Source organism: Lepisma saccharinum, chromosome 1 (genome assembly GCF_977018435.1).
Source record: "Lepisma saccharinum chromosome 1, izLepSacc3.1, whole genome shotgun sequence".
NCBI classification, from domain to species: Eukaryota; Metazoa; Arthropoda; class Insecta; order Zygentoma; family Lepismatidae; genus Lepisma; species Lepisma saccharinum.
Genome location: NC_139229.1, coordinates 19193225 through 19219406, shown reverse-complemented (window position 1 = coordinate 19219406; position 26182 = coordinate 19193225). Strand labels below are relative to the sequence as shown.

Sequence of the window (26182 nt, the reverse complement as noted above, 5' to 3'; positions counted from 1 at the left end):
ACCTCCAACGGCCAGCTTAAAAACACGTTTCCTGCTCATCTTACTTGAACATGAAGGGGAGATGTTTAGTGGAACTCCACTCAGCCGTGAAAAGGGCTGTTTGAACTGTGAAATTATGTCACACGCTACTTAATTGTACTAGGACATTATTTTATTACTTGTACTACATTACTGTTTTAGATGGCTGTATTTTATCCCACCCTAAACTCTATTTCTATTTTAGTTATTTTACGTCGCTTTTGTGCCTCTACGGGTAAGTACGACAATATGGATGAATGAAAAACTGATGAAATGGATGAAGTGACGCAAACACAGTGAAACGTTCTTGCCTTACGAGGTAGAAACACTGACTTCTTAGCGTGGGCAAATCATGTTATACATGTATGTGTTTGTGGGTGTGTGTGTGTGTGTGTGTATATATATCTAGGATGGGTGGCACCCTAGCATAAGCGTTGCTATCTTGAATTATTGAGGAAGACATGCTGTCTAATTCAACAAATATATTTCACATACGTAATGCATTTTCTCATTATGGTGCAGGACGCGTGCCCACCCCTATCGATAGCTGTACACCGAACACCAGCAGAAGGCAAACTGATTTGTTATTGTTAGCATTCGACTTGAAAGATTGTGGAAAATCGCCGACAACGAAAGGCGGCACGTTAGCTTCATCTGTGAACACAACTTTCTACCATTTCCTGTCATAAAAATTCCTTGCGATAATAGAGGCATCGCAAACCCCTTGTGTCGGTGCTGAGAAAGGGCAAATTTGAGGGTGTTTTCCACGCACCCTCTAACCGGAAAATGCGGGAGAGATGAAAGATGTTGGTCGGTTCCTTCGGGCGGTTTACTTTCTTTTGTTTGAAACATGTCCACTCCTGAAATGGAGATCTTCCGTATATTTTCGCCAAACACAGGGTGCTAGGTTTAGCACCATTGTTACAAAAGTATCTGTGACGTTTACACCGTAAACAATGCGCGCCACTCGCCTTCACCCCCCCCCCCCCCCCAGTGCGCACGACTATGCCACCTCTCCGCCCCCAAGAACGTCGTTCATCCGCTACTATTCGATCATCGGATTTTGTAGCAGATCTTCTGGTTTCCCAAGGAACAATCCCCTGAATTTTTCAAATCTTACCTGGCAACACTGCCCCGAACACCGATAACGGCAGGGAAGTTGCGCGAACGCTTTGGACGGAAGGTTTTTTTCCTTGTGGTCGAGCTATACGTATTCGTGTGCTCCTTTGTGAACCTGACAATGCGACATACTCCACCAACGAGCTTGCCGATATGCATGTCGTTTACTGTGAGACACACCAAAACAGCCATCAGGCAAGGAGGTGTGTATCGCGAATGATTTCCAAATCGGCGCCTACCATCACATGTCTTGTTTAACAGGTGCATGCTCGTTTACGTGCAACTGGATCTGTACGACCTAGGGTGTGGGATGTGGCAGACCCCGCAGTGTGCGCAGTGTCCAATTTGAGGAGGAAGTGTTGGACAGGATACGGGAGACGCCAGGCACCAGCACCCGTGCCATTGCCCATGTGCGACACACGCACCATACCAATGTGTTACGCGTGCTGCACGATGAGGGTATGCACTCATATAAAGTGTAGACCTGCAGCCGACGGACTTTCCCCTACGCCTTGAATTTTGTCAGTGGTATTTGCAACAAACCCTTGCAAACCCCAATTTTCCAAATGCAGTGTTGTGGACCGACGAGGCACTATTCACCAGAGAAGGCGACTTCAATACCCATAATAGTCACATGTGGGATGTGCAAAACCCGCATGCAATCATTGAGCGTCATTTTCAGCGACGGTTCGCAGTGAATGTGTGGTGTGGCATTGTCGGGGACAACCTGATACGTCCGTACGTGTTGCCCAATACTTTCTCCGGTGGGAACTATTGTGTGTTCCTACGGGAAGTTCAACCTGAACTGTTGGAAAATGTACCCCTTGCAATTAGGCAAGATGTATGGTATCAACATGACGGTGCCCTTGCACATTTTGACCGCCGAGCCAGAGCTGTACTCAACAATACATACGGTGATAGATGGATTGGTATGCGTGGACCTGTTCTGTGGCCACCTCGGTCACCCGACCTCACAATGCTAGATTTCTTCTTGTGGAGCGAAATTAAGAGACTGGTCTACGAAACCCCGGTGGAAAGTGTGGAGGACCTCGTTGCTCGAGTTACCGTCGCTGCTGGGATGATCACTGACATGCCCAACGTATTTGAGCATACCAGAGCGTTCCTGCTACGCCGTTTCAACAACGTCTGTGATATGTATCATATGTTATTTCCACAGCCAATAAAATACTACTTGTGTACGTGTGTTTCATCATACACCTCTTGCATATGTTGTCTGTGTCCCCTCTTCTCTGGGGAATCCCCTTCTGCAGCCTGCTTTTCGGACACTTCCTGGCGAAATGTTCTTCATGTGCTGTGACCTCCGTCATTTCCCTTTGTACCCCCCATTCGATACCTGCGTTCCATGTCGGACATATTCCCGGGAATTCCTCACTTCGTGTGGGGAATCCCTGCCGCATTCATTTTCGACACGCGATTTGTGCATCATTCACTAGCCCAGGTGTGTTTTCTTTGGGGTTATCGAGCCGCATCTTCTTTATGAGTACTACTATTTGTCGGCATATGGAGGTGTGAAGTCCATTTTCACATGATTTCGGCATCCTCTAGCTCTGACACGGTGCGTCATTCGACAAAATTCCATTTACATTTTCGTCTTCATTTCACTTGGCAATTCACCTCCTCCGCGTTGTAAACGGAATTTTGCACCACCCTGTATATTAAGTGCCTCAAGTGTTACTGTTAAAGAGCATGTACTTAATACTTACATAATGATGTGAAAGTAACAGTCATCTCTTAGCTTAAATTGTTACTTATTTCGTAATATGCTCATTATGTTATGCCAAAGTAACATCAATTAATTTTTGCCTACACAAATCAAACTTTTTTCATAACAAATAGCCACGCTTAATCAGAATAAAGAAAAATCCCGAAAGCCCTTGGGCATGAGTGTTTTTTGCATGTATGTGTGTGCCTTGATCAATTTCTTCATATCATCATTCATCCTCGTCTTTACGATTAGTCATGAGTGGCAGAAAAGCAACGCTAAGTAACAAAAATAAAAATAAACAATGTAAGTAAGAAAAAGATACCTTTTTGCTACTTTACTATACGTTTGTCAGATCAAAACTTGAACATGCCTCAGTCGTTTGGGACCCGTTATTCAGAAAAGAAATCGAAAAAATAGAGAAACTCCAAAATAAATTCTTAAGGTATTTAGTATATAAATTAGATGGCATTTATCCAAAATTCACTTCACGTGACATCTTACACAACATGGTGAGTGTCCCGTCCCTTGAAAATGGAAGACAGATGCACCAGTTAATCTTCCTTTCCAAACTTGTCAATGGAAAAACAGACTCCTCCGTAGTTCTCGCAAAAATACCTAAACTTTTATGTTCCATACTCAAATTTAAGACCCAGAAATGACCGCTTCCAAATTTCACGCGGTAGAACCAGGATGGCCGAAACGGATCCCATGAGGAGTATGTGCATGTTGTACAATATACGTAGTCTCTAATAATGCCCCTGGCATTGATCTATTTAGACCTGAAAGCAAACATATTATGTGAACCCTGTATAATAGCATTGTAACCAAATATCTTGTATACTTTATGATATACCACCGTTGTATTATATATTGTAGTTATGTAACGATTATCTGTTCCTGCTTCTAGTTTCTTCTCTTATTGTTTTTGTTTTCTATTTCCAATTCTTAATAACTTTTGTTTTGTGAACATGTATGTGAACTTAACTGAGAATTTAACCTGAAAGCACTGTAACTGGGCATTTGCCTGTAGTGCTTAATAAATAAATAAATAAATATTCGGAAACATATTTGCAGTTAGATCACAGTGTATAATGCCACTCTTGATGGGTTCAGACGATTTTGCATTGTTGTCCTTTTATCAAGATGAACAGTTCACGATGTTAGGAAGTATTGTAATGGTACGTGTTCAACGGCAAGCAGTACAACTAACAGTATTCATCAATTTTTGCAGGAGAGTGGACTTCAAACATACTCTGGCTTGCAAATACATTCATGGTTAGGAAATCCGAAAATTGGTTCTTTTTCTATTAAAAACATGCAACTAAAATCTCATGATAATTAATTACGTTGCTACCTTTAAAAAATATATCTGCTAACCAACGTGACGTCATATCCCATCAACGAGTACCGTAATCGACCAACCTGTATGTATCTACCTTGATTACGCGGAGATCTGGCAACATGGCCATGACATGACAAACGGTGTTGCCATCTGTTATCGTAAAGTTACCGCAAAATCAGCTTTAGTACAACCTTAACTGCAGCGCTGCCATTCTCTGTAAATAAGTTTGCAAGTAAGGTTTCTTCCGGTAAAGTAACAACAAGGTGCCTGGATCGAAACTTGCATAAACACGCTATGAAAATACAATGCACCATCATCGGAAAATTAGGTAGAGACAAGCACTTACAACAACAATGTCAATCATACGCCTACGCCAGTTTATGCCTCATCTTTGTTGCTTCCAACAATAGCGAGAGACGCTGAAGCTTCTTTTTTTAAGGAAGAAGAAGAAGACTTTCGGAGTTTCACCAAAAGATGAGTAATTTCTGTTCAACGCACTCCCGGAGCTTCCAGGTACTCAGGAACTCATTTAAAATTTCATATCCTACCTCGAAATCTTGGGGAAGAACCTCCGAAGTGGCTGTATCGATCTGTTATGTCTGTTATGTATTTTCCCGAGGGGATGCAGCGAGTGGGAAAAGGGAAGATGGGAGGCTACTTAAGAACCGGAATTGTAATTCGAACGAATAGGAATGTCTCTCTCTGAATGCGTCCAATCCTTGTTATTTCTCGTAACTCACTGATTGGGGTTTAAAATTAGCTATTTCCTTGATTTCATTTCACCCACTGCATGGGGTGGATTGGCACTGCTAGAAGTAACATAAAATTTAACAGTGTGGCTTAGAGTATTGCATTGGACCACTTTCGCTCGCTTAAACTCGATCGAATCAATCTCCCATGCTCGAACGTGATTCGCTCGAATATATAGAATATCAAATATCATTTCAATGTGCAATCGTACAAATATATGTGTAAAAATTCGTCCTGGTAGTTTCAGCCCATAATCATGTATTCATTTTCATATATCATTGCTATGTATTGGTAAGATACACTGAATTGAATTTCAACATGGAGATGATGACTACGTTCAATTTCAGTGCGTCCTTCACTTCACGAAGCATATTTGAATGCCCACTAACACTGACAAATTACGGTTGTACGTGAACTACAGGGCTTCGTGATCGTTTGCCTGTTCGAGTGTTATTCGCTCGAGCGAAGAAACATTCGATTCCGTAAGCCATCTAGCGCCATCCGTGCGAACTATTAGCCGATCGAGCAAAAAAGCCTCGATGCAGCACTCTAGTGTGGCTGTTAATTTCGAAGCACGGGACATAACCGTTTTTTCCCTTGAGCGCAGGTGCATTCATGACCAGTGGCGTCTCCTGACCCTGAACTTCAGGCGTTGGCAAAGAAGGAATGTTAACCCCTCCCCCTCTCATTTCTGTGAACTAATATTACAAATTTTCTCCGTACCTTTTTTGGTGTAAATTTATAAATATTTAGAAAAACATTAAATTACATAAATTATTTTAAATGAAGTAAATACTTCATTTAAAGTATTAATATATTTGAAGGGCAAGGAGAAAATTAATATGTTCAATACTTCGCCATACAATTAATTTTTAAAGCACGAGTTTGCAACCAGAGGGGTTGGTGGAACCTATCACCCATAAAAAAACACCGTGGACATTGAAAAATCGCTAAAATGCACATTCCCGGTTTTTCCCCTTACCCTTCATTTATCCTTCCAAAAGGTAAAATTTGAAAAATCAACTGCTCATTACTTAGTTACTTGACTTCCAGTCTATTCTTCTTTCTTTAGAGAGAAATGCGCTGATCACCGCCTCATAAAATTTGGATTTATCCCCTTCTCGCAGCTTAGAAAGTAATTAGAAAGTAATTCTTTCTGGATGGAGATAAGACTTAAATTCGTCATCCGGTTGAGTAGATCGGCAGAATGTGTGGATCCTCTTCAGTGATGAGAACGATCTCTCGACAGATGACGTCGTGGAAGGAATTGTTGCGATCAACACTGCTAATTTATATATTTATGTAAACTCACCCACTAGATTCGTGATAATTTACAATCTCAATTGGTGTTTTCTCTGATAACTTCAGTGGAAGCATACCAAACATAAAGTTCATTCTTCTGCAGTTTGGTTAAATTAAACATACTGCCATAAATTTCCTACAATTTATGTACGAGATGGTAAGGAAAGTTTTCTCTTTTATTCAAGTTTTATTTAAGTTTTGTGGAATTTAGTAAATTAAAATATTGCAATTTTTCAAACGATGCGAATCTAATTGTTATCTGGTTGCTGATATTATCAATGATTTCAAAGTAAAGCCTCCGGCAGTTGTCTTTCTGTGATTCGTTGTTCAGTCGCCTCCTTTTCATTTCAACAATCTCTTCCTCTTCTACTGCACCAGTTATAGAATTCCATAGTGTTTCAAAATTCTCACTTTCCTTTTTCAGCTGTTGTTGAAATTCAGTTATTTTATTACTGGAATACAAAATATCAACATTTTTAGACTGCAATATACTGAATAATACGTCTGAAAAGGCAAGCAAGTTGGATAAAGCCTTTTTTAAAAATATATTTTCGAAGTCCTTCAAGAAGCTAGAAAATCCTCTGCAGTCATTGCAGTCAAATGATCGAAGTCTCCACTTTCACTAACATGTTCAAAAAACATAAGCAGTGCTTCTCTGTTGTCATTGACTGTCCACACTAGCCTAGAGGTAAAATTTCATCTGGTAGGAGCTAATGACGGGAGCTTTCTGGACATGAAAGCAGAAAGTTCGTGTAACCTCTTTGGAGAATGAGATTTAAGTGATTTAAGACCACAAAATAACACCTTTTTTGTTACATTCTAACGATTGTTGCAGCACCAAGTTCATTACATGAACATAACAATGCGTATAAAAAGCTTTCGGATAATTTTCCAAAAATTTACTTTAAAGGCCATTCAAATGACCACTCATTACAGAATACCCATCGTATGTCTGGGCAATTAATTTATCCCCACACTTATATTTATCCATTATTTCAGTCACGTTACTAAAAAGAGCTCCTGCAGTTTTATCGGCGCTCATGTCATGAAATCCAAGAAATCTTTCAATGACTTTTTTCTGTGAGGCCGAGAAAAAACGTAACACTGTTGACACCTGAGATATTTTGCTAATGTCTGATGTTTCATCGACCATGATAGCCACAAAGTTTGTGTTTTGAATTTCATTGTAGATTTCATCTCTCAGAACATCCGAAACTGAATTTATTAAATCATTTTGAATGCCTGCCGAAGTACCGCGAATAACTGTAGAATTTAATAAATGTTATTTTAATGTGGGATCAAACTCGGCACTTGCAATAAGGAATTCCATGTAATTGCCCTTATTTAGAGATGCTGCATTTTCATCATGGCCTCGGAATGGCAGTTCTTGCTTTGCTAAATAGCAGATGGCGTTAATCAACCTCTTTAATATTTCCCTGTTCTCTTTTACTTTTTCATTGTGTAGCTCTATTTCAGCTTTTCGTTGAGTATCCAAAAGAACGTCAATTCTAGTAAGGGTGGCAACAAAACTACTAAATTTAAAGAAACTTTATTATAAAGATGCAATTCGGACTCGCTGTGTTTTCTCACTGCAGTATTGAGATGATTCAAATCCGCATACCCTTGATAATTCCCAACACCTTTTTTAGTCTAGAATAATAAACATGTCCAACAGTAAAATTTATTCACCACATCACACCCGCAAAGCCAGTCTGAAATTTCATAAAGTTCTTTTCGAAAATGTCTCTCAAAACCTTTTCCAGCACAACTTTTTCCTTTAACACATGTTGACATCGTGAGATTCGAACATGGTCGACTATTGTCAATCACTTGTTTCTTCTCTGAATACGAAAGCGAAGAAAATAAATTATTTAAATACTTTTGCACAACACTTTCACTATTCTCCATCTTAAAATAATCACATCACTTCACACCACACGTTTACAAAATAATGCACAACAATCACGAGCAAAACAACGCGGAACGCGGGGCGAATGAAATCCAAATCGTTGGGAACAAATACAACGCCTTGAGAAGGTAACAATGCTGGTGGGTGGCAGGGTGCGCATGCGCGGTCGTGCTATGTTTTGGCAGTGGTAAGACGTTGGATTTCCTCGCAACGCCCTGCCCGTCACGGACCGATCTGCCTGCCTGACAACCACTGCGCGCTGCGCCGCGTTCGAAAACTACCGGGCGCTCGTGACTGCCAATTCAAGAAAACCGCTCAAAATCGTAATTTATAAAACTACAGATACTTTCTTCTTTATTTCATTTTCCTTTGGCCGTTGACACACGAGTTACACACCCAGAGAAATCGCCACTGTTCATGACGTCATCTCTCTGTTCTGTGGTTAGAAAGAGAAGTAAGCCTGGCGTTATTAATAGCTTAGAATATTAAACACAGACAAATACACTCACATTTGTACGAAGAAATTAAAAATAACGTGTAATAAATGTTTGAAAACAGGGAAATACTTTAAGCTCACCCTGTATTTTAATAATAATAATAATAATAATAATAATAATAATAATAATGGGTATTTATCTCTTTCGAAATAGAGTGGATTATGTGTGGATGTCTACATACATGAATCTATTATTGTACGGCATCCCCTCCCCCGAAGCAAAAGTTGAAATAACTCACTGCTAATGATACATAGATACATACATACATATATAGTAAGCAGGGCAACGAAGAAGAAGAATACTATATTACTTACTTACTTATTTCCTGTCGCTCCTAGTGGAGAATAGGGCCTCCGTGAAGCATTTCCTTCTTGTCCGATTCTTTGTCAAACTCTTGACCTCAAACCAAGTCTTCTTTTGTTGCAGCAGCTCCTGCTCCATTGTGCTTCTCCATGTACATCTGGGGCGTCCTCTTCTGCAGGCTCCCTGGGGGTTCCAATCCAAGCATCCTTTTCTATTGAGCCATCCGGTTTTCTCGGGGTTGCCCGATCCATTGCCATTTCCTCTTCTATATTTGTTGTATGGTTGGTTTCTGATTTGTGATATCCCAAAGTTTCTCATTTGTAATTTTATCTGGCCACTTTATATTCATGGTCCTCCTTAAGCACCTATTCACGAATGTTTGTAGTTGGTGTCCTATCTTATTTGTTTGCTTCCAAGTCTCGCAGCCATATAGTAAAACTGACTTAACATTTGTTTGATATATCCTGAGCTTTGTTCTTAATCTAATTGCCACGTCCTCTCACGTGAGCATCTACCAGCTTAGCACAGGGTAGAAACGATGAGATACCTCTGGGTACAGATCAGGGTGACTAACACTACGAATATATGGAAATAAACAATCGATTTAACCCACTACGGAGGGTACAATTCGTAATATATTCTTATATTCTTGAATAATCATGTACAAATATTAGATAACTTTGGAAATCTTTTCATACAATATTTTTCTTCTATTGTAGCCAATCTTCTTTGGGCTTCTTCTTCTTCTTGTAATCGCTGAGGCTTCTTCTTCTTCTTGTAATTAATAAGGTATCTTCTTCTTATAACTACTAAGGCTTCTTCTTCTTGTAATTATTAATTCTTCTTCTTATAATTACTAATGCTGCTGCTTCTTCTTGTAATTATTACATATTGTGTATTTTTCCTTCTTTCTTTTCTATATCGATCTTATTCAAATTGAAGTAAATATTAATAAAATCGATCTCCCAGACAAACAAAGAGAAAGGGGTTAGTTAAAGATTGCCGCCTGGCCGGCGCTAACCTTAACTTGGAGCTGCAATGGATGCGCCTGCCGTAAGATGGCGCTACACCTGGGAAAAACAACCCAAAAGCCGCACGAAACTCTCACTTCGTGGGAACCGAAATAGACACAAAATCGAAATTGCAATTCGACTTCTTTACTTTTGTATATTAATCGCTTATGTCATTACTGAATGATAATTCCCCTTTTCTCCTTATTTATATCCTGTTATTATTTTAAACTTATTTATTTATTTCCTTATAATTAGTATTAATATATACAATCGTTATTTCATCACATCTGCTCTTTCCGTTGTCTCTATTTACAATCGTATAAGTTCTCCTGGGTGGTGCCATCTCTTACCCACTTTCCAAGCTTATTTATGCAGCATCTTTTATAACCGTTGTTCCTCTTGCATGCTGCCATCTATGGTCCTTTATTTCAAAGAAAAGCAACGCAGTTTGTGTACGTGACATAATTTGTTTGCTTTTCTGTATTGGATACAGTTGAATGAAAGCTTTATTGGCTTTGCTTATTCTGTTTTTGACATCATCTTCTGCTCCTCCATTTTTGGTTATCATTGCTCCAAGATATTGAATTTTTTTCACATCTTCGACAATTGTGTTTCCTTTCTGCTTTTTTGTGGCATTTGTTCTCATTTATTTTGTTTTCCACATTTGTTTTTAATCTGACTACTTTTGATTCAGTCTCAATGTCTTTCAATTTGTTATCCATATTCTTGAAGGACTGCGAAAGGAGGCAAATTCGAGGTCCTAGAGTCTATCCGTCATATTCCATTTTTCTCTCCTCTTTTTGTCCGAAGCTCTCCTTATTACATAGTCCATCACTAATAGGAACAAAGTTGGTGCTAACACACATCCTTGTCTTACTCCAGTTTTATCTCTTTTTGGTTCTGATAGCTGGTTGTTGTTGTGTATAACTTGGCACTTTCTTCATACATGTTTCTTATCAGATTTAGTATTTTACTAGGCATACATGTTTCGTGAAGAATCTTACACATTTTGCTCCTATTTAGTGAATCAAAAGCTTTTTCGTAGTCGATAAAGACCGTATATGGTGTTGTTCTCCATTCTGCTGACAGTTCTAGTATAATTCGGAGAGTATTTATATGATCCACAGATGATATATTGGAACGAAATCCTACCTGTTCCTTCCTTATAGCTGCTTATATTGGTTTCTGTATTATATTTAATAATATTCTTGCAACTACTTTACTCGGTATTGATAACAAGGTTATTCCTCTCCAGTTACTGCATTTTGTAAGATCTCCTTTCTTTCGCAATTTAATAATCAATCCTGTTTTCCATTCTTCTGGATACCTCTCTCTTGTCCAAATTTGGTATATTAAGGGATATGAAAGTGCTGCTGAAGTTTCTATATCCGCCAACAAAATATCCGACGGTATTCCATCTTTGCCTCCAGCTTTACCTTGCTTCAATTGTTAGTTCAATCTCATCTAAATTAGGAGTATTTGTGTTTACTTTCTTCAAGCCTTTAATCTCATACTTCTCACCAGTTGCTGATGCTTCTAGATTTTGATTTGTACTTTCTTCTTGATGTTCCCTGTTTAATAATTCTTTGAAGTAATGTTTCCATCTTTCCATTTGTTGTCTGATGTAAGCAACTTCCCATTAAGATCTGTAATTGGTTTGTTCTGCTGAATTTTCTTCCTTGCTAATTGTCTTGGTATATCGCATAGTTCTAATACATACATACATACATATGCATAGTAAGTAGGGCAACAAAGAATAATAATGCTGTATTAGTGAACTCTAAACATATCTGGATTTATGGATGTTGGGGCTTTCAATTGATTTGCATTATTTCACTTCGCTTTTCTTTTAGTTTTGGCTAATCACGAAGACAAGGATGAATGGTGATGAAATGAAATGGGTGAAGGGACAACCACAACCATATATAGTCGACACAACACTATACCCTGTCCCAGCTATCTCTGGAGCAGACGAACGAAAACAAGTCTCTGCGCAAGTAGTGACAGGAGACGGGTCCACCAATGAACATGCAACTTCGCAGCAGCGTGCACTGCTTCGCTCTGCTCACTCCTCCCCTTTTCTGACGCTATGCGCGGCCTTGCTCCAGAAATAGGTGGGACAGGGTGTAGTCCCACAGAGGATTTACTGGCTGTGAGTCCAGACGCCAGAGCCTCGTTAGTCTGCAGTACAGTGTGCGCTGCGTGGAAGAGAGGATCATCCCTTACACCCCTTAGCGACTTTCAACCCCTGGCCGCAAATGGGCCTCACTGGGAAAGAGATGCATGGTCTGTATGAAATATTTATGTCCCTTCACCAAATTCATTTTGTTGTCGTGTCTATCCCGATCACATGGTTTGAACTCAGTGAACGTTCTTAAAATGTATTTCCAACAAACATTGTTATTTCCTTTTCGCTGTGTTAAAATGTTAAAATCCAGCAACAATAAATCTAGAAAGGTATTACGATTTGACACAAGATCCCAACATTAAAATATATCGGTATCTGTTATCCGCTCATCCTGGTGGGTTATGTATATGGAATTCCAGCCTGATTGGTTGATTTCATTTGCTTTGTTTTACTTCGCTTTTTGTGCCACTTTTGGCTAATTTGCAAAGATGGGGATGAGTGATGATATGATGAAATTGATGAATGGACACTCACAAACAGCCATGCCCAGGCCAGGATTCGAACCCGGGACCCCTGGCTTCGTAGCGCGATGTGCTAACCACTACGCCACATGGGCCGGCACCAGCCTGATTGGCTCTGCCTCCCTATTTCATACAGGGCTCTTTTCTTGTCTGTTGTTCTTATGTTGATGCTTTACTGTCGCCGTACAACTGTCGCGGGCGAATAGTAGATCTCGGTATTTATTTACAGAATCTAAAAATTATAGATAATTGCGCAAGAATCCAGAAGTAGTAAAAATTATATTTTCGTATAATTTAGAGAATATACCAGGTGGTTATAATTAAAGTGACGGTGTTCAGAGTGGTACAGCACGGGCTGTATTGAGAGTAGCAGTCTGAAACTTCGTAGATATGCTAATGAAGCAATGCGCTCACGAATTATGGAAAAAAAAAGTTCCAATTCTCGCCACCAGGGTAAAAAATGGCGCTGTAAGCAGTCAAAACGTGGAAATTTCCGTAACTCTGACGTCAAAGTCGGTGACATTGCCTAACCATTGTGTGAGCTCCCTGGTTGTTGTTGGTGACGCTTGTTGCTTTTTCCTTTAGTAATGTTCATGTAATTCGAATAGTGAAATTGTAGCGATATTTTATTAGAAAGAGTATTGTTTTCTGCGATTTATAGTGTTTTTCCTGTAACTATACCAAGTTTTGACTGCTTACAGCGCCATGTTTTACCCTGGTGGCGAGAATTGGAACTATTTTTTTTTTGCATAATTCGCGAGCGCATTGCTTCATTAGCATATCTACGAAGTTTCAGACTGTTACTCTCATTACAGCCCGTGCTGTACCACTCTGAACACCGTCACTTTAATTATAACCACCTGGTAGAAAGGTATACAATTACCAAAAATACTCATTACCACTACAATTCTAGGGTGTTCCGGAAAAAGTAAAAAATGTAATTTTAAACCAGACATTTATTTATGTTTATTGTTTTAATAGCAAACATTACAGACATGATGTACATCTTGCATCACTCTGTTTAGAATCTTTACACATGCTCGTCATCAAATTATCCTTATAATATATTCTTAGTCTCACACTGTGACCGTGCGGTCTAAGGCGTCATAGGTAAGGGCTCCGGCTACAGAACGTGCGCAGGTTCGAGTCTCCGGGGAGGGAATGGGTAACAACCTTTCTCTGAGATTTCGACCTGTGTATGGGAGCGGTGGCCACCCACTATCGTGAGGAAATTGGGGATCTACGAATGAGTTGCGTGATCCGGTCACAAGAAACCTACAGCAACGACTGCGGGTTCGTCGTGCTGACCACACTTCACCCCATGGCTGGTAGGAGTGAGGTCGGTAGTAAGGTAGGCCCTGTAGCGCCACGGGTTATTATAATATTTTCTTTAATTGAGTCAGTGTGACTTAAATGACAGCAACAGCAGTCGCGGTTTGTGACTTACGTGCCTTTTCTCGAACGCACTAGAATTTATTTAGTAGAATTCGATAGTAACATAGTGGTTCGGATCCCACTTTAAACTGTAGGTCCAGTCCCGATTAGCCTTACTGTGCATTTAGTGGACTTAAAACACCAAATCAATCAATCAATCAATCAACCGATAGTAACAGAGTATTTGCTTACTATTAAATGCTATTAAGTCAATTTCAGCATCGGTAATGACACCTGTTTTTATATTCGTTAAATCAAAATCCAGAAGCAATGAAAACTGCTGAATTGTCGCATATTGATGACACTTTATGCATATAAAATAGCGAGTTGCATTGAAATGTATTTCATTCAAATTGATGATATAGAAAGTTAAGTTCCTATTGCAAAGGTCAATAGGAATACTATTTTCGAGGATTTATTTTTCTTCTAAAAACTAATTTTAAAACTTCGAAAAATATTTAAGTTCTTCTGCCCAAGGATTACTGACATCAAACAGTATTTGCCAGTCCCTCTTCGTTCTAAATCCATTTCTTTTCTTTGTTCGAGACATTTTCGGTACAATGAGCTCGAAGAAAGGCAAACAGTCTTCCAACCTCTTCTGGAATCGATAAAAAATTGGAATATTTACAATTCCTTTCTATGAAGAATTTCTGGTTTCTTCACTTATTTGCCTTCGATTTTTCCACACAATTTGGTGATTTTTTATTCCTTCGTATCATGTTTCCTGTAATGCTTTCTGCCAACATTGTTCATGAGAGATGTGTTTTGTGTTTTAACGATTCAATTACGGTGGCAATCCTCCGTAACATAAGATGTCAGATCTGGATTTCATTTGGCCATTTTAAGAGAATACCTCAATGATGTGTTCAGAGACAAATGGATTGGACGAGGATCGTCAAATTTACCAGCATCTCTAAAATGGCCACTCCAAAGTCCAAATCTGACATCTTCTGATAATGCGCTATGGCGACACATCAAACAGAAAGTCGCCCATAATCGTTATCAGACAACTGGGGAACTTCAAGAAGCTGTTCGCAGTGCGTTTGCTTCCCTCACCATGTTACGGAGGATTTCACATCGCACCTGCAGGTGAATAATACTGTGCCATGAAAATGGCGGTTTGCACACAGATCCTCTGGAGTAAATGGTGGTCATTGGTCTGATTTAATGGTATACCATCCTCTCATCATACGCATGCTGTTAAAATAACATTTTGCAAGTTTGTCTACAATTCAAAGGGGGGTAATGGGACTTTTGGTACACCCTGTATATACATTACACATATTGTACAAAAAGAGCTTATTCAATTAATAATACAATTAATGACTATGTCAATTAATAATGAGGTGAACGTTACAACGTTACCTAGTCAAATTTCAAAACATGTGATATTGTTCTTAAATAATTAGGTATCTCACCAGTGTCCTTGTATTTGTCGGTGCTTGTTGCTATACTCTCGTCCAACAAAACATATATTTTCATCCGCTTGACACCTTCCAGGTTCAATTCTGTTCTCATAGTTATATCATTTGACTTTTCTGCCTCAGCCTCTAAGCATATAATGAGCTCTGCTACTATTGGTTGTGGCTTGCTTGTGAATTCAGCTTGCTCGTAAATATGGAGTCATCATTCTTCAAGATCTTCTAGGTTTAGAAAAGTTAAATACGCTCACATATCGATGCTCCTCTCTGTTTCTTCATCTTCATTGTAAGATGTAGTCATGCGAATTTCTTGAACTTTCCTCCAAAGACTTTGTGTAAAGTGGAAAAAACAAACGTGAATGTTAATCTTGGTTAAAACCTCTTTTAAAGCAGAAATAGCAACAGCCTCGAAGTCAATGTTTACCGTTTCCACTCTGGTATTTCTCTCAAGATTAATCGAGGCAATCTAATGAATGCCTTTCTTCTTGTCTGTTGGAAACGCAAAGACTAGAGGTACAACATTTGCTTCTAAATTCGTACTTCCCAAGTCTGCATGTATGGTATATATCTGAGAAAACTGGCTAGCACAATTTTTGAACGTTTCATCCATAAAAGAAATGTGTTTTTGGGTCCTCAAAGTTTCTCTTCCTATGGTGCTTGCAAAGATCAGAATTCTCGTGTCTTACCCTTACCTGTTTTTAAAAACAGGTTTTCAGTTCTATGTGTTCGCAATTAGGACGTGGAAATATTTCTCAGTTTCATGTGTTCGCAATTAGGACGATTCAGGCACTGTTCGCATTTAGGACGCACGATTTCAGCTTTGCATACCACAAGACGCACTGCTTCTCCTGAATCGACACCATCTTGGAATCACCTGATCGCTCGTGGTAACGAGATCCTCTCAACGTGCAGTTTTACCAGGTAAAACTTTAAAGACTGCTGTGCAGTACGAACTTTATTTCACTGAAATATCTCTGTTTGTTACAAAGTTATAGTGAATTTAATTGTGGGAAGGACTTTAGAAAAACTCTGTAGTAGTCATTATTACGATAGTTTGATGGCAGTGGAAATTAACGGTCTTAAACAGTCGTTTCTTGTCACTAATTGTCAGAGTTGCCATCTCTTGTTGCTTTCTTGTATTTAGAAAAGCATCTCTAAAAATTTACAACGTTCTTCAAAAATATGTAGTATGGTGCAAGGAATCCTCTTGTCGGCTTTCTTTCCGCCATGCTCCAACGGTTAGATATACGTTTGAGAGTTTCGTACCAGGAAAAGCCGCTTTCGGAAACCGCTATTCTTCATTCCTGACTGCGAAATTGGAGGCGTTCTACTCTTTCTAGGCTCACTTGGACTTTTAACCAGACATAAATAACATTTTACGTTCAACTTTTGAGAAATCATCATCTCCCGCTTTTATCTCTTGTGTCTTCGGAGAAATTTCTTGACTTCTTTGATGGTATTTAGGTTCGCTTCCCTCCCTCTCGCAGTGTTGTCCCTTTTGTAGAGAAATTCCCGTTATGTGTGGAAATTTCCCTTTTGCAGGGAAGTTTTGATCAAATTTTAAGGGAAATGGAAAAATTGATGGAAAATACAAAAAAAAATCAGGGAAATTTGAAATTTAGATTACATTACGTTCCACTTTCATATGTATAATTCCCTGTTTTTACTTCTTATCTCAATTTCTTTAATAAGCCTTCTTGCCTATTTATATTTTGTTGATTTCACGTTGCGTGTCAACAGTTTGTGTCAACGAGAATAGATGATTTACTTGTGAAATGGCTCGTGGAGCAAACGCAAGGTACATTAATTTCTGTCCGAAGTTCTAACAATATAATTGTTATTATATAATTTCGTTAAATGAAGGGAAAAATTGAACCAAAAGGGGAATTTTTCTCCTTGCAAAAGGGAAATTGTGCTCTAAGATTGAGGCAACACTGCCCTCTCCCATCCAAGCCAAAGGTAGGAAGAAGTTGAGTATCTGACAGAGGAAAGGGTAGAGGGGGGGGGGAGAAGTTACTGCGTTGCAAAAAACAATTGAATCAAGCGCCCCGAATATAACGCAATCTCTCAAGATAGAAGGCGGAGGGAAATTCGTTACTCGCTGGCATAAAGAAAAATCCTTCCGTGAGAAGGGAAAAGAAAGGGCTGCAGGAGCTACCTAAAAATTGAGTTTGCAACTGTCGCGAAACTTCAGAACCGCCCGAGAAAGCTGGCATTTAAAAGGTGCTGGGGTCGTTTCTGAAGAGGGGCGAGTGTTGTAATGTGTTACTCTGGTGTTCGTAGCGCCACTCCTTTTTCACGGCCGGTTTCCGAACTAAAAGGAAAAAGGAGGGAAACTGCAATTGCGTCAGAATTTGCAATGCAAGACTCAAATTCCTAAAGCTACCGTAATACGCAACATCTTGTTTTAGAAGCCATTTATTTGGTCCATTATATTCTTTCCTCAGAGTTATGCGACTAGGATTCTTTTACAACTTCAAAATTATTAAGATATGCAAAATGTTAGCTGAAACAGCCCTGTGTGGTCAACAGGCCTTATTTGTGAAAGAACGTTCTTATTTACACGCGTAGGCTGCAGAGCGAACAGCGCTGCTGTAGCTTTGCAGGAAAGGAGACAGGAGGCTTCGTCGATCGCGTTCGTGCAGTGAGAATCATCTAGTCGTCTGATTCGTAAGTGCACTATCCAGAAGAAACAGTATGTGGATCTACTTCCACGTAGTACACCCTGGACTGCATTATGCAGACGAACGAGGCCCTGGCGTTTGGCCCTATGGCTAGTAAAATGTTCTGTTTCGTCCTGTTTCTTGTCCTTGTGTGTGCTGAGTGCCCGTTTACAGCCTCAGCTTTTAACGGAAGTCAGAATATTTTAAGATTTTAGCTATGCAACGTTAGAGTTGTTATTTGGAATGGTAAGGGGCTGGACCCTGTATAATGTGACGGATGCAAAATAGCCTAAGTGCTGACGCACCCAAACTTTTAAATTTAAATTCAAATTCAAGGATGGGGATCCATAAAAAATAGAGCGTCTATCACCCGCAGTATTCTTTATCGCTCAACGCAATCGGTCCCATCACTCCTGCTCTGCTGTTTACTGGCCTTGAGGTCCATCGTGCAGTAGAGAAGATATGCAAGTGAGTTGCTCAATTCTGACCTAAAGTTTCCATTAATATACCCTAACAACAATATATTTTTAATTAATAAAATGTCTTCTCTCAACAAAACAAAACAAAAGATGCCAATGGAAAATATGAAATTTGGAAGCATATGCCTATATATTTGGTTACAAATATCGTTACCACATATTTTATGTTCATATACTTCTTGTTAGTTTATGATAAATAGAGTTCGGATTTTTATGACCTAAAAACTTCTGTAATATGCATGCATTTATGACCTTAAAAACTGAAAATATGACGAATAGGATATATGTAAATTTTAAAATGACTGACATTTACAAAATAAAATTCGGCCATCAGTACTGAAAAACTTTTCACCGAACTCTCTCACAAAACTTTTTAATTTCACACTCTCTGGGCACTTCACTTTCGGCATCTTGAAATGATAACAACGTACGCGTTGCTTGCAAAATTCGTTCCCCTACTTTCCGGAGCAAAGATGGTCTCTGGATGCACTGCGAACTGGAAGCTTCAAACTCTAAACGACAGGATCCTTTTCTCCCCTTCCTTGGCACAGATACCCTCCCTCACTGAAAATAACGTACACTTCCAATGCTGTCTGTTTGCTGTGTATAGAAGAGGAGGGGAGGGGCAGAACAGCTAACGATAAGGAATGAACAATAGCCTAACAATCTTTAAGCCGATTGCGGACAACGAAAGGAAGGATTGGAAAACAATTTCACTGCTTATTTTTTAAAGCACGTCCAGGAAAAATACACCGTTGGTTATTTTCCAACCAAGTATAAAACCAACTGGAAAAAAAATCCGCCGTTTAGATAAGTTTGCGAAACAAGCCAGGAATTTCTTTTTAAACACTGGAAGTACTGTGTGTTGAACATGAAAATATGCTTCTATTCCACACTTTTGGGCCATAATATGCCCTAAACCGAAAATATAGTAGAAATATGCATTTATATGACCAATAAAAACAGTGTTATTGATTTCAAAACACCAAGAAACGTGCTTAAACTACCTTAACAAACAGAAAACCAGCGCCTGGGAAAATATGATGTCATAAAAATCCGAACCCTAATGGTAACACTATTAAGCCTTGTTTCTATGTTTAATAAAACACTAAAAATGCTGACCAAGGCAGTCTTTATTACACAATAACCATACTGTAAACGTAACGTATCCAGCCTCCGTGTCCTCCCGTTTCGCCTTATCTCATTTCGCCTTATTGAGTTTTCAACTCCCCCAATAGAATTTCAAATGATTTATGTGACACGAACTTTCTAAGACGAAACGGGACATCCTATTTCGCCTTATTCTGTTTCGTCTTACACACAAAAGGTTTCCCACCAGGGAATATTATCGACGTGAAGGGTCATTATTATTAATGTAATAGAACACCATGCTACATTGATATATATATATATACTTTTTTTTTATTATGTAAACGGATTTATATTAACTGTATTAGTAATTTGGGTACCTCTAACAGCGACCTTCTTCAGACCAAGATTCAAAGTTGATCAAACCGGTTTGATTGAATCTTGGTCTGAAGAAGATCCTGTTAGAAGGTGGAAACGTTTCGTTTATAGCGTGATTATTATGTAATAAAGACTGCCTTGGTTAGCATTTTTATTTTTTTTGATAGTTTATGATCCAGAGCTGAAAAGTACAATGACAACTTTGTGATAATTTTGAAATGTAAACGACAGATATTGTCAGCTAAGTACCTTGAGGAGGTACTTAACTGCCACAAGAACGTGAACAAAAAGGCGCTTTGGAAATAGCTAATTATGTAATGAAAAGTTATTTATAAGGTGGATGCTCCCATATTCCTGATATGCCCCCCCCCCACAATTGTGAGTTAGCTAAGAAAAGAATCCGCTAGATGTCATCAGCATCCAGTGAGGGACCCTCCTAATGTGTCACGTGATCATTTCTCATTCAGCCAGGTTGAGTAATATGGCGTCATTTGCCTGTTTTGTGTTTTTCGTGTGACCTCTTTTTCTTTTTCTTTACTAAATCTCCTTTGTTTTATGCATGTTTTGCAAAGACTGTTTTCATGAAAACCAACATACTCTATTCAGCTTTTAATGCTCTTTGGATTGGTGTTGTCGTCGATGGCGTACCTTTTACGAGTTGTTCATAATGAGACGATTTTCGTGGGGTGTAAGGGTGACCTTCCACGTAGTACACCCAATTGTCAACCTCACTTCCACTTAGTACACCCTGGACTGCATTTTGCAGACGAACGAGGCTCTGGCGACTGGCACTATGGCCAGTATAATTTTGTGTGCGTTGTCCTGTGTTTTGTCCTTGTGTGTGCTGAGTGCCCCTTTGCAGCCTCAGCTTTTACCGAAAATCAGAATATTTTAATATTTTAGTAACACGACACTGCAATTATGAAATTTTAATTATGGTTTAATTAAGATTTGTATCTTATCTTCGAATCGACGCGACCTCTTCTTTAGAAAAGTGTACCCCCTTTACGCAAAAAGAGAGAATTCGTCTGGAGCGTGATTTTCTGAGAGTAAACTTTATCTGATTCCATTGTTCCACACACTTTTTAAACAATTTTCATCTCCTTAAAGAGGTTTCCAAGAACACAGGTCATTGAACTAACTAGTAGCAAGCACAATGTAGTGTAATAAGTTTACAATGGTTTGACTTTCTGAGGTAAGAAATATAATGCTTTAAGTTATAAACAATATTAACTACTTTCATTGAGCGAATTGAAAATAGGTTATTTTAACAGTAGCACATTCCTTGCTTGATTTGGTGTTTTAAGTCCACTTTTTGCACAGTAAGGCTAATCGGGACTGGACCTACAGTTTAACGTGGAGTAGCACCTTGCGTCTGTCAAATTATCTAAGGGGGTACAATTGAAGTTACGGATTTAGGGGGTACAGTACCCCTTCAAAAATTTGGGGTACAATGTACCCCTGTCCCCCTCCCCCCGTTCCTGCCCCACTGTGTTTATTCCTATTACACCAAAATTATTAAATTTTAGCAGAACTGCACTATGAAACTGAAACAAATCGCGATTTGCAGAACATGGAACAGGGTGGCCATATCATCTGCACATGTTCCTCATATGGCCACTAGGTAGACTTTTGGAATTTCGTGTTTTTGTATCAGTAAAACTATTTTCATGGGGAATGTAAATTTTTTTATGAAAGTACATTAGCCTGAGAATGATTTTAAGAAATGGTTTAGATTATTTCAATATGGCGGCTAGAAAAATTCTCACATCTTAGCATGGCCATATCAGGGTCACCCACCTTACATTGTGGAAGAAGTGTTGAAAAGAGGAAGAAGTTAATGTGAGGAAATACTGTGTTAGTATCGATTGCATTTCATCATTGTGCCTGTTGAATTAGAGGTTGTAACATGAAGTTGCAATTAGAATTTCAAGACTTGAAATTATGACTTTTAATTGTTCCGAAAGTTCAGGCAAGAATAATGTGGAAGTTATCGTTTTGTCTGAAAAACTATTATTACACCTTGAAAAGATAAAATATGCTGAACATGACCAAAAATGGTTATAATACGTTCAGTGACGTGCAAATGGCCATGTATGCATACGTGTGGCCTAACGAAGCACCACAATTTAATTACCGGTAATTTCTTCCATAACATGAATTTATATATGTTAAAAAAATAGCAAAGTCATGTAAAAGCTGTCAATCTAATGCTCTCGTCTTTTTTTAAATTTAAGGTCAGTCCAAAAATGTCCACCTTTTCTCGAAGTAAACTTGTTGCTTGTTTATTTGACATATTGAACTTGAGGTTTTTTTAGATGTGTTTCTCGCAGCTTGAGTTGGTAAATAACATATTTATCATATGTATGTAACAGAACTTTCCGAGATCGATAATATATCGATTCGGCACAAATAATTTAAATTCAACACAAAAATATTATTCGTGAAGTTGTTTTTAACACTGTGCTATCTTTACAGCATCCAGGACAGGATCGAAACGAAGGGTTGTAATCAGGAGAGACCCAGCGGATAAGGCTCATAGAAGTGAGTAGCAAAACTAGTGTTGACCACTTACTTACGATTTGTTATTTTTTTTATGTGACTGCTAAGTTCAAATTGTATATCATAACATCATACTGCAGTGTTTGAATTGAAAAAAAATGTGGTGAAGGAAAGAGGGCCAGGATCTTTTTCCTGTTCACGTTTTGAAGTTAAAAATTGAAATCATGCATTACTTCTTAATCAGTGCTGTAATCCCAAATTTTTTACAGTATATATGCTAAGTTTAATGGATCGTTAAATGAAGATCATGTTTTAATTAACTTTGGATTATGTTTCCCAACTTCATGTATGGATGAAATCAATTTACTTCTCATGATTAGCATGAAAGAGGCATATTATTCATACAATAGAGAAGAAGACATTTTCAAAACATGAAATGCATATTTTACTGATTGCTTTTAAACGCAAAGGCTGCAGTGGTGTTTTTAGGCAATAGTTCAGCTTTGATTCACTTGTTAAAATTCCTTTTCTGAATTGTCAGTTTGTATACTGTTAATAACTTTTATGATACTGCTAATAACACTAAAAATGAAAAGCTTGGGGAAAATACTTTCAACTTACATTGAGCAGTGACGTTTTCTTCTGGAGCCGTTTCTACTTGTGCCTCTTTTGATACGTCACCACACTTATCACTAGAACATTTTGCACAAACACACTGAATTAGTGTAGTTTTCAGCATGGTGGTTTTGCAGTCATCTTCACATATTTCTGCGGTTAAACAGATCAGCTGGTGGGTCTTTAGGCCAGTCAATAAGGAGGTCCAATAAGGAAAAAAATTAGGGAAAGTAGGAACACATTTTATTATCTTCAAAAGAGGGTTCTTAACAACATACTAATTTTGCACCCCTCTACCACCCCGGATTTGGCTGCCATCTTGGAAAAATGGCGCCCAAAATCAGTTTTTTGCAAATATCTTGCTTGAAAAGCATTTTATAGCAAAAGAGGTTATGACAATAAATAATCTACATACAATTCTCTACAAAAAATGTTCTCTTCATTTTTCTTCTAGAATGCGCCGTTTTGGTGCTAGCTGAGCGAGAAATTTTATGTTGTTTTTTTTCCTCCCAGTTTTGCAAGTGCGGAACTCACAAAAATGTATTTTCCATGATGTTTTGTAGTATTTATCTTCTATAAAACTGTACTTATTACATTTGTTCTTTCTTACAGAATGTCATTTATGAGTTCAATTGCTTTTATCATTGCATGCAGTTATTTATGTCAGCTGTGTGCAGGAGATAATATATTTGGTCTGAAAGAGAAGATAACTCCAAAGGAGCATGTTGAATTTGTCCAAAAAGGTTGTTTCACAATAAAACGCCATTGTAATCAACGGGTCCCGGGTTCTATACCCGTTGGAGACACATTGCACAGTTGTTCGGATCCCACTTTAAACTGTATGTCCTGTCCCGATTAACCTTACTGTGCGTAAAGTGAACTTAAAACAACAATTCAAACCATAATAAAATGATCAGAAAAGTTCTGGTCAGATATAACAACTGAGCCATGATGCGCTGCATTGAGTTGTTGTTGTTGTTGAGTTGGTTTTTTGTGTCCCCTTTATGCACAGTTAGGTAATCGGGACCGGACCTACAGTTTGAAGTGGGATCCGAACCACTATGTGCGTCCGCCGGGCATCGAACCCGGCGCTCCATTAAGAGTTGTGGGGGATGGCAGAGGAGTGACCAGAGTCAATGAATGCTAAGTGGATTTTTTGGCATGCTCATTGGTTTCCAGATAAAATAGATGAGCAGAATGTCGATGCACGAAAGTTTCGTATATCAAGGGATAAGCAAGACTTTCAGTTCTTTTGTCAGTGAGGCCTACCCGATGGCGCAGTGATTACGTCGTCTCCTTGTAATCAAGGGGTCTCAGGTTCGATACCCGGTGGAGGCATATATTGGTTCGGATCCCACTTTAAACTGTAGGTTCAGTCCCGATTAGCCTTACTGTGCGTAAAATGGACTTAAAACTCAAACTCAATCAATCTTTTGTCAGTGATTTTCATCTCACCCACCATTCCCTGATTTTGATGGCATAAAGTCAATGATTAGGGAAGTAACAGGGATTAAGAAAACCAATCCTTCTGATGCTTATGATGTTGGAATGTCTTCAGTGTTGAGTATCGTTGGTAAAAATTTGGCAAATGTCAAGTTTGAACAAAATGAGAGAGTTAATCACTGGAGCGGTCACTTCGGAAGTGAAAATCAAATGTGTTGTATCCAGTTGATCCAGAGTTTTTAAAATAAATTATTTTACTAAAAAAACACAAGACCAATTCAGAGAAAACTTTAAGTACAAACTTGTCCCATACCAGTTATAGTTGACGAGGTAGGGATGTGGACAACCAAGAAGCCTTCTCTTAATGATCCTCATTGTACCACTCGCTGAGAGACAAAGATGCTCCACCGCCAGATTCTTCGCATTATACCCTGTAAGCACCTTAAAGATTGCGCAAGGGACTTGTAGCTGTAGAAAAATTGGGCTAAAGTGTTCAATAACGGTTGAAAATCTGACACTGTTGCATTTACTTCTTAAGATTGGTTTCGAAGAGACACGTGCCGCTTCCGTCTGAAAGCTCCCTTCCTCTAGTATACTCTGTCCCGGGAATCTGTGGAACAAGGCCGCGTGTTACATTAGAGAAGGGGAGAAAGCTTGTGGGTGGGCGAAGCAGTACGCGCTCCCTTTAAACGGTTAGTAGCTGCAATCGTTGTCCCACAACCATGCAATTATGTTTGCTGTCACGTATTCATTGGTCGAGTTACTGTCTTCTCGAGTTACTACTTGTGCAGACCCTTGTCTTCGTTCGCTCGCTCCAGAGATTCCCGGGACAGAGTATAGAAGATGAACGGAGCTTTCAGATGGAAGCAGCACATGTCTCTTGGAAACCAATCTTAAGAAATAAATGCAACTTTTCGAACTGACGCGACACGGCAAACTGCACGTGTCACTTCAACTGGGCCTTGTTCATTTGTTTTTTGTTAAATATTACAAAATTATGTTTTAATTAATATACATATATTACCACTTGAGAATACATTTTCAAGAAGAATCCTTAGAACATTTATAATAGGCATTTATAAATAGCATTTCGCTCTTTCACAATGGAGCGGGAAAAAAGGTGAAAATACTCGATTTTCTAGCGCCATAATGGTGCTTCCTAGAAGAAAAATACACAGAACATTTTTTGTAGAAAATTTTACGTAGATTATTTTTTGTCATAGTCTCTTTTGCTGTAAAATGGTTTCCAAGCGAGATATTTGCAAATAACTGATTTTGGACGCCATTTTTCCAGGATGGCGGCCAAATCCGGGATGATAGAGGTGCAAAATTAGTATGTTGTTAAGGACCCTTCAACATTATGTTCCCGATCACGAGAAACCAGAAGTATGATATTTGGTAGTAATAAACTCACTGGAGTAACGGAGAAATTACATAAACAAAAAATGAAAGTCGATGGAATACGCATTGTAGCAAAGGTATACTATAATGAGTAAGCGCCCTACACCCTCGACTACAATCGAGTTCTTA

At 38.8% G+C, this 26182-nt stretch overlaps 1 protein-coding gene across 1 annotated transcript in view; it reads left to right on the top strand.

Annotated features, from left to right (window-relative positions):
• Fife (regulating synaptic membrane exocytosis protein fife) overlaps positions 1-26182 on the top strand; it is a 428989-nt gene that overhangs the window by 341798 nt on the left and 61009 nt on the right. Inside the window, exon 9 of the mRNA XM_083129431.1 lies at positions 22571-22636. Within this exon, the coding sequence (XP_082985557.1) occupies positions 22571-22636 (66 nt within the window). The remainder of the gene's footprint in view (positions 1-22570; positions 22637-26182) is intronic.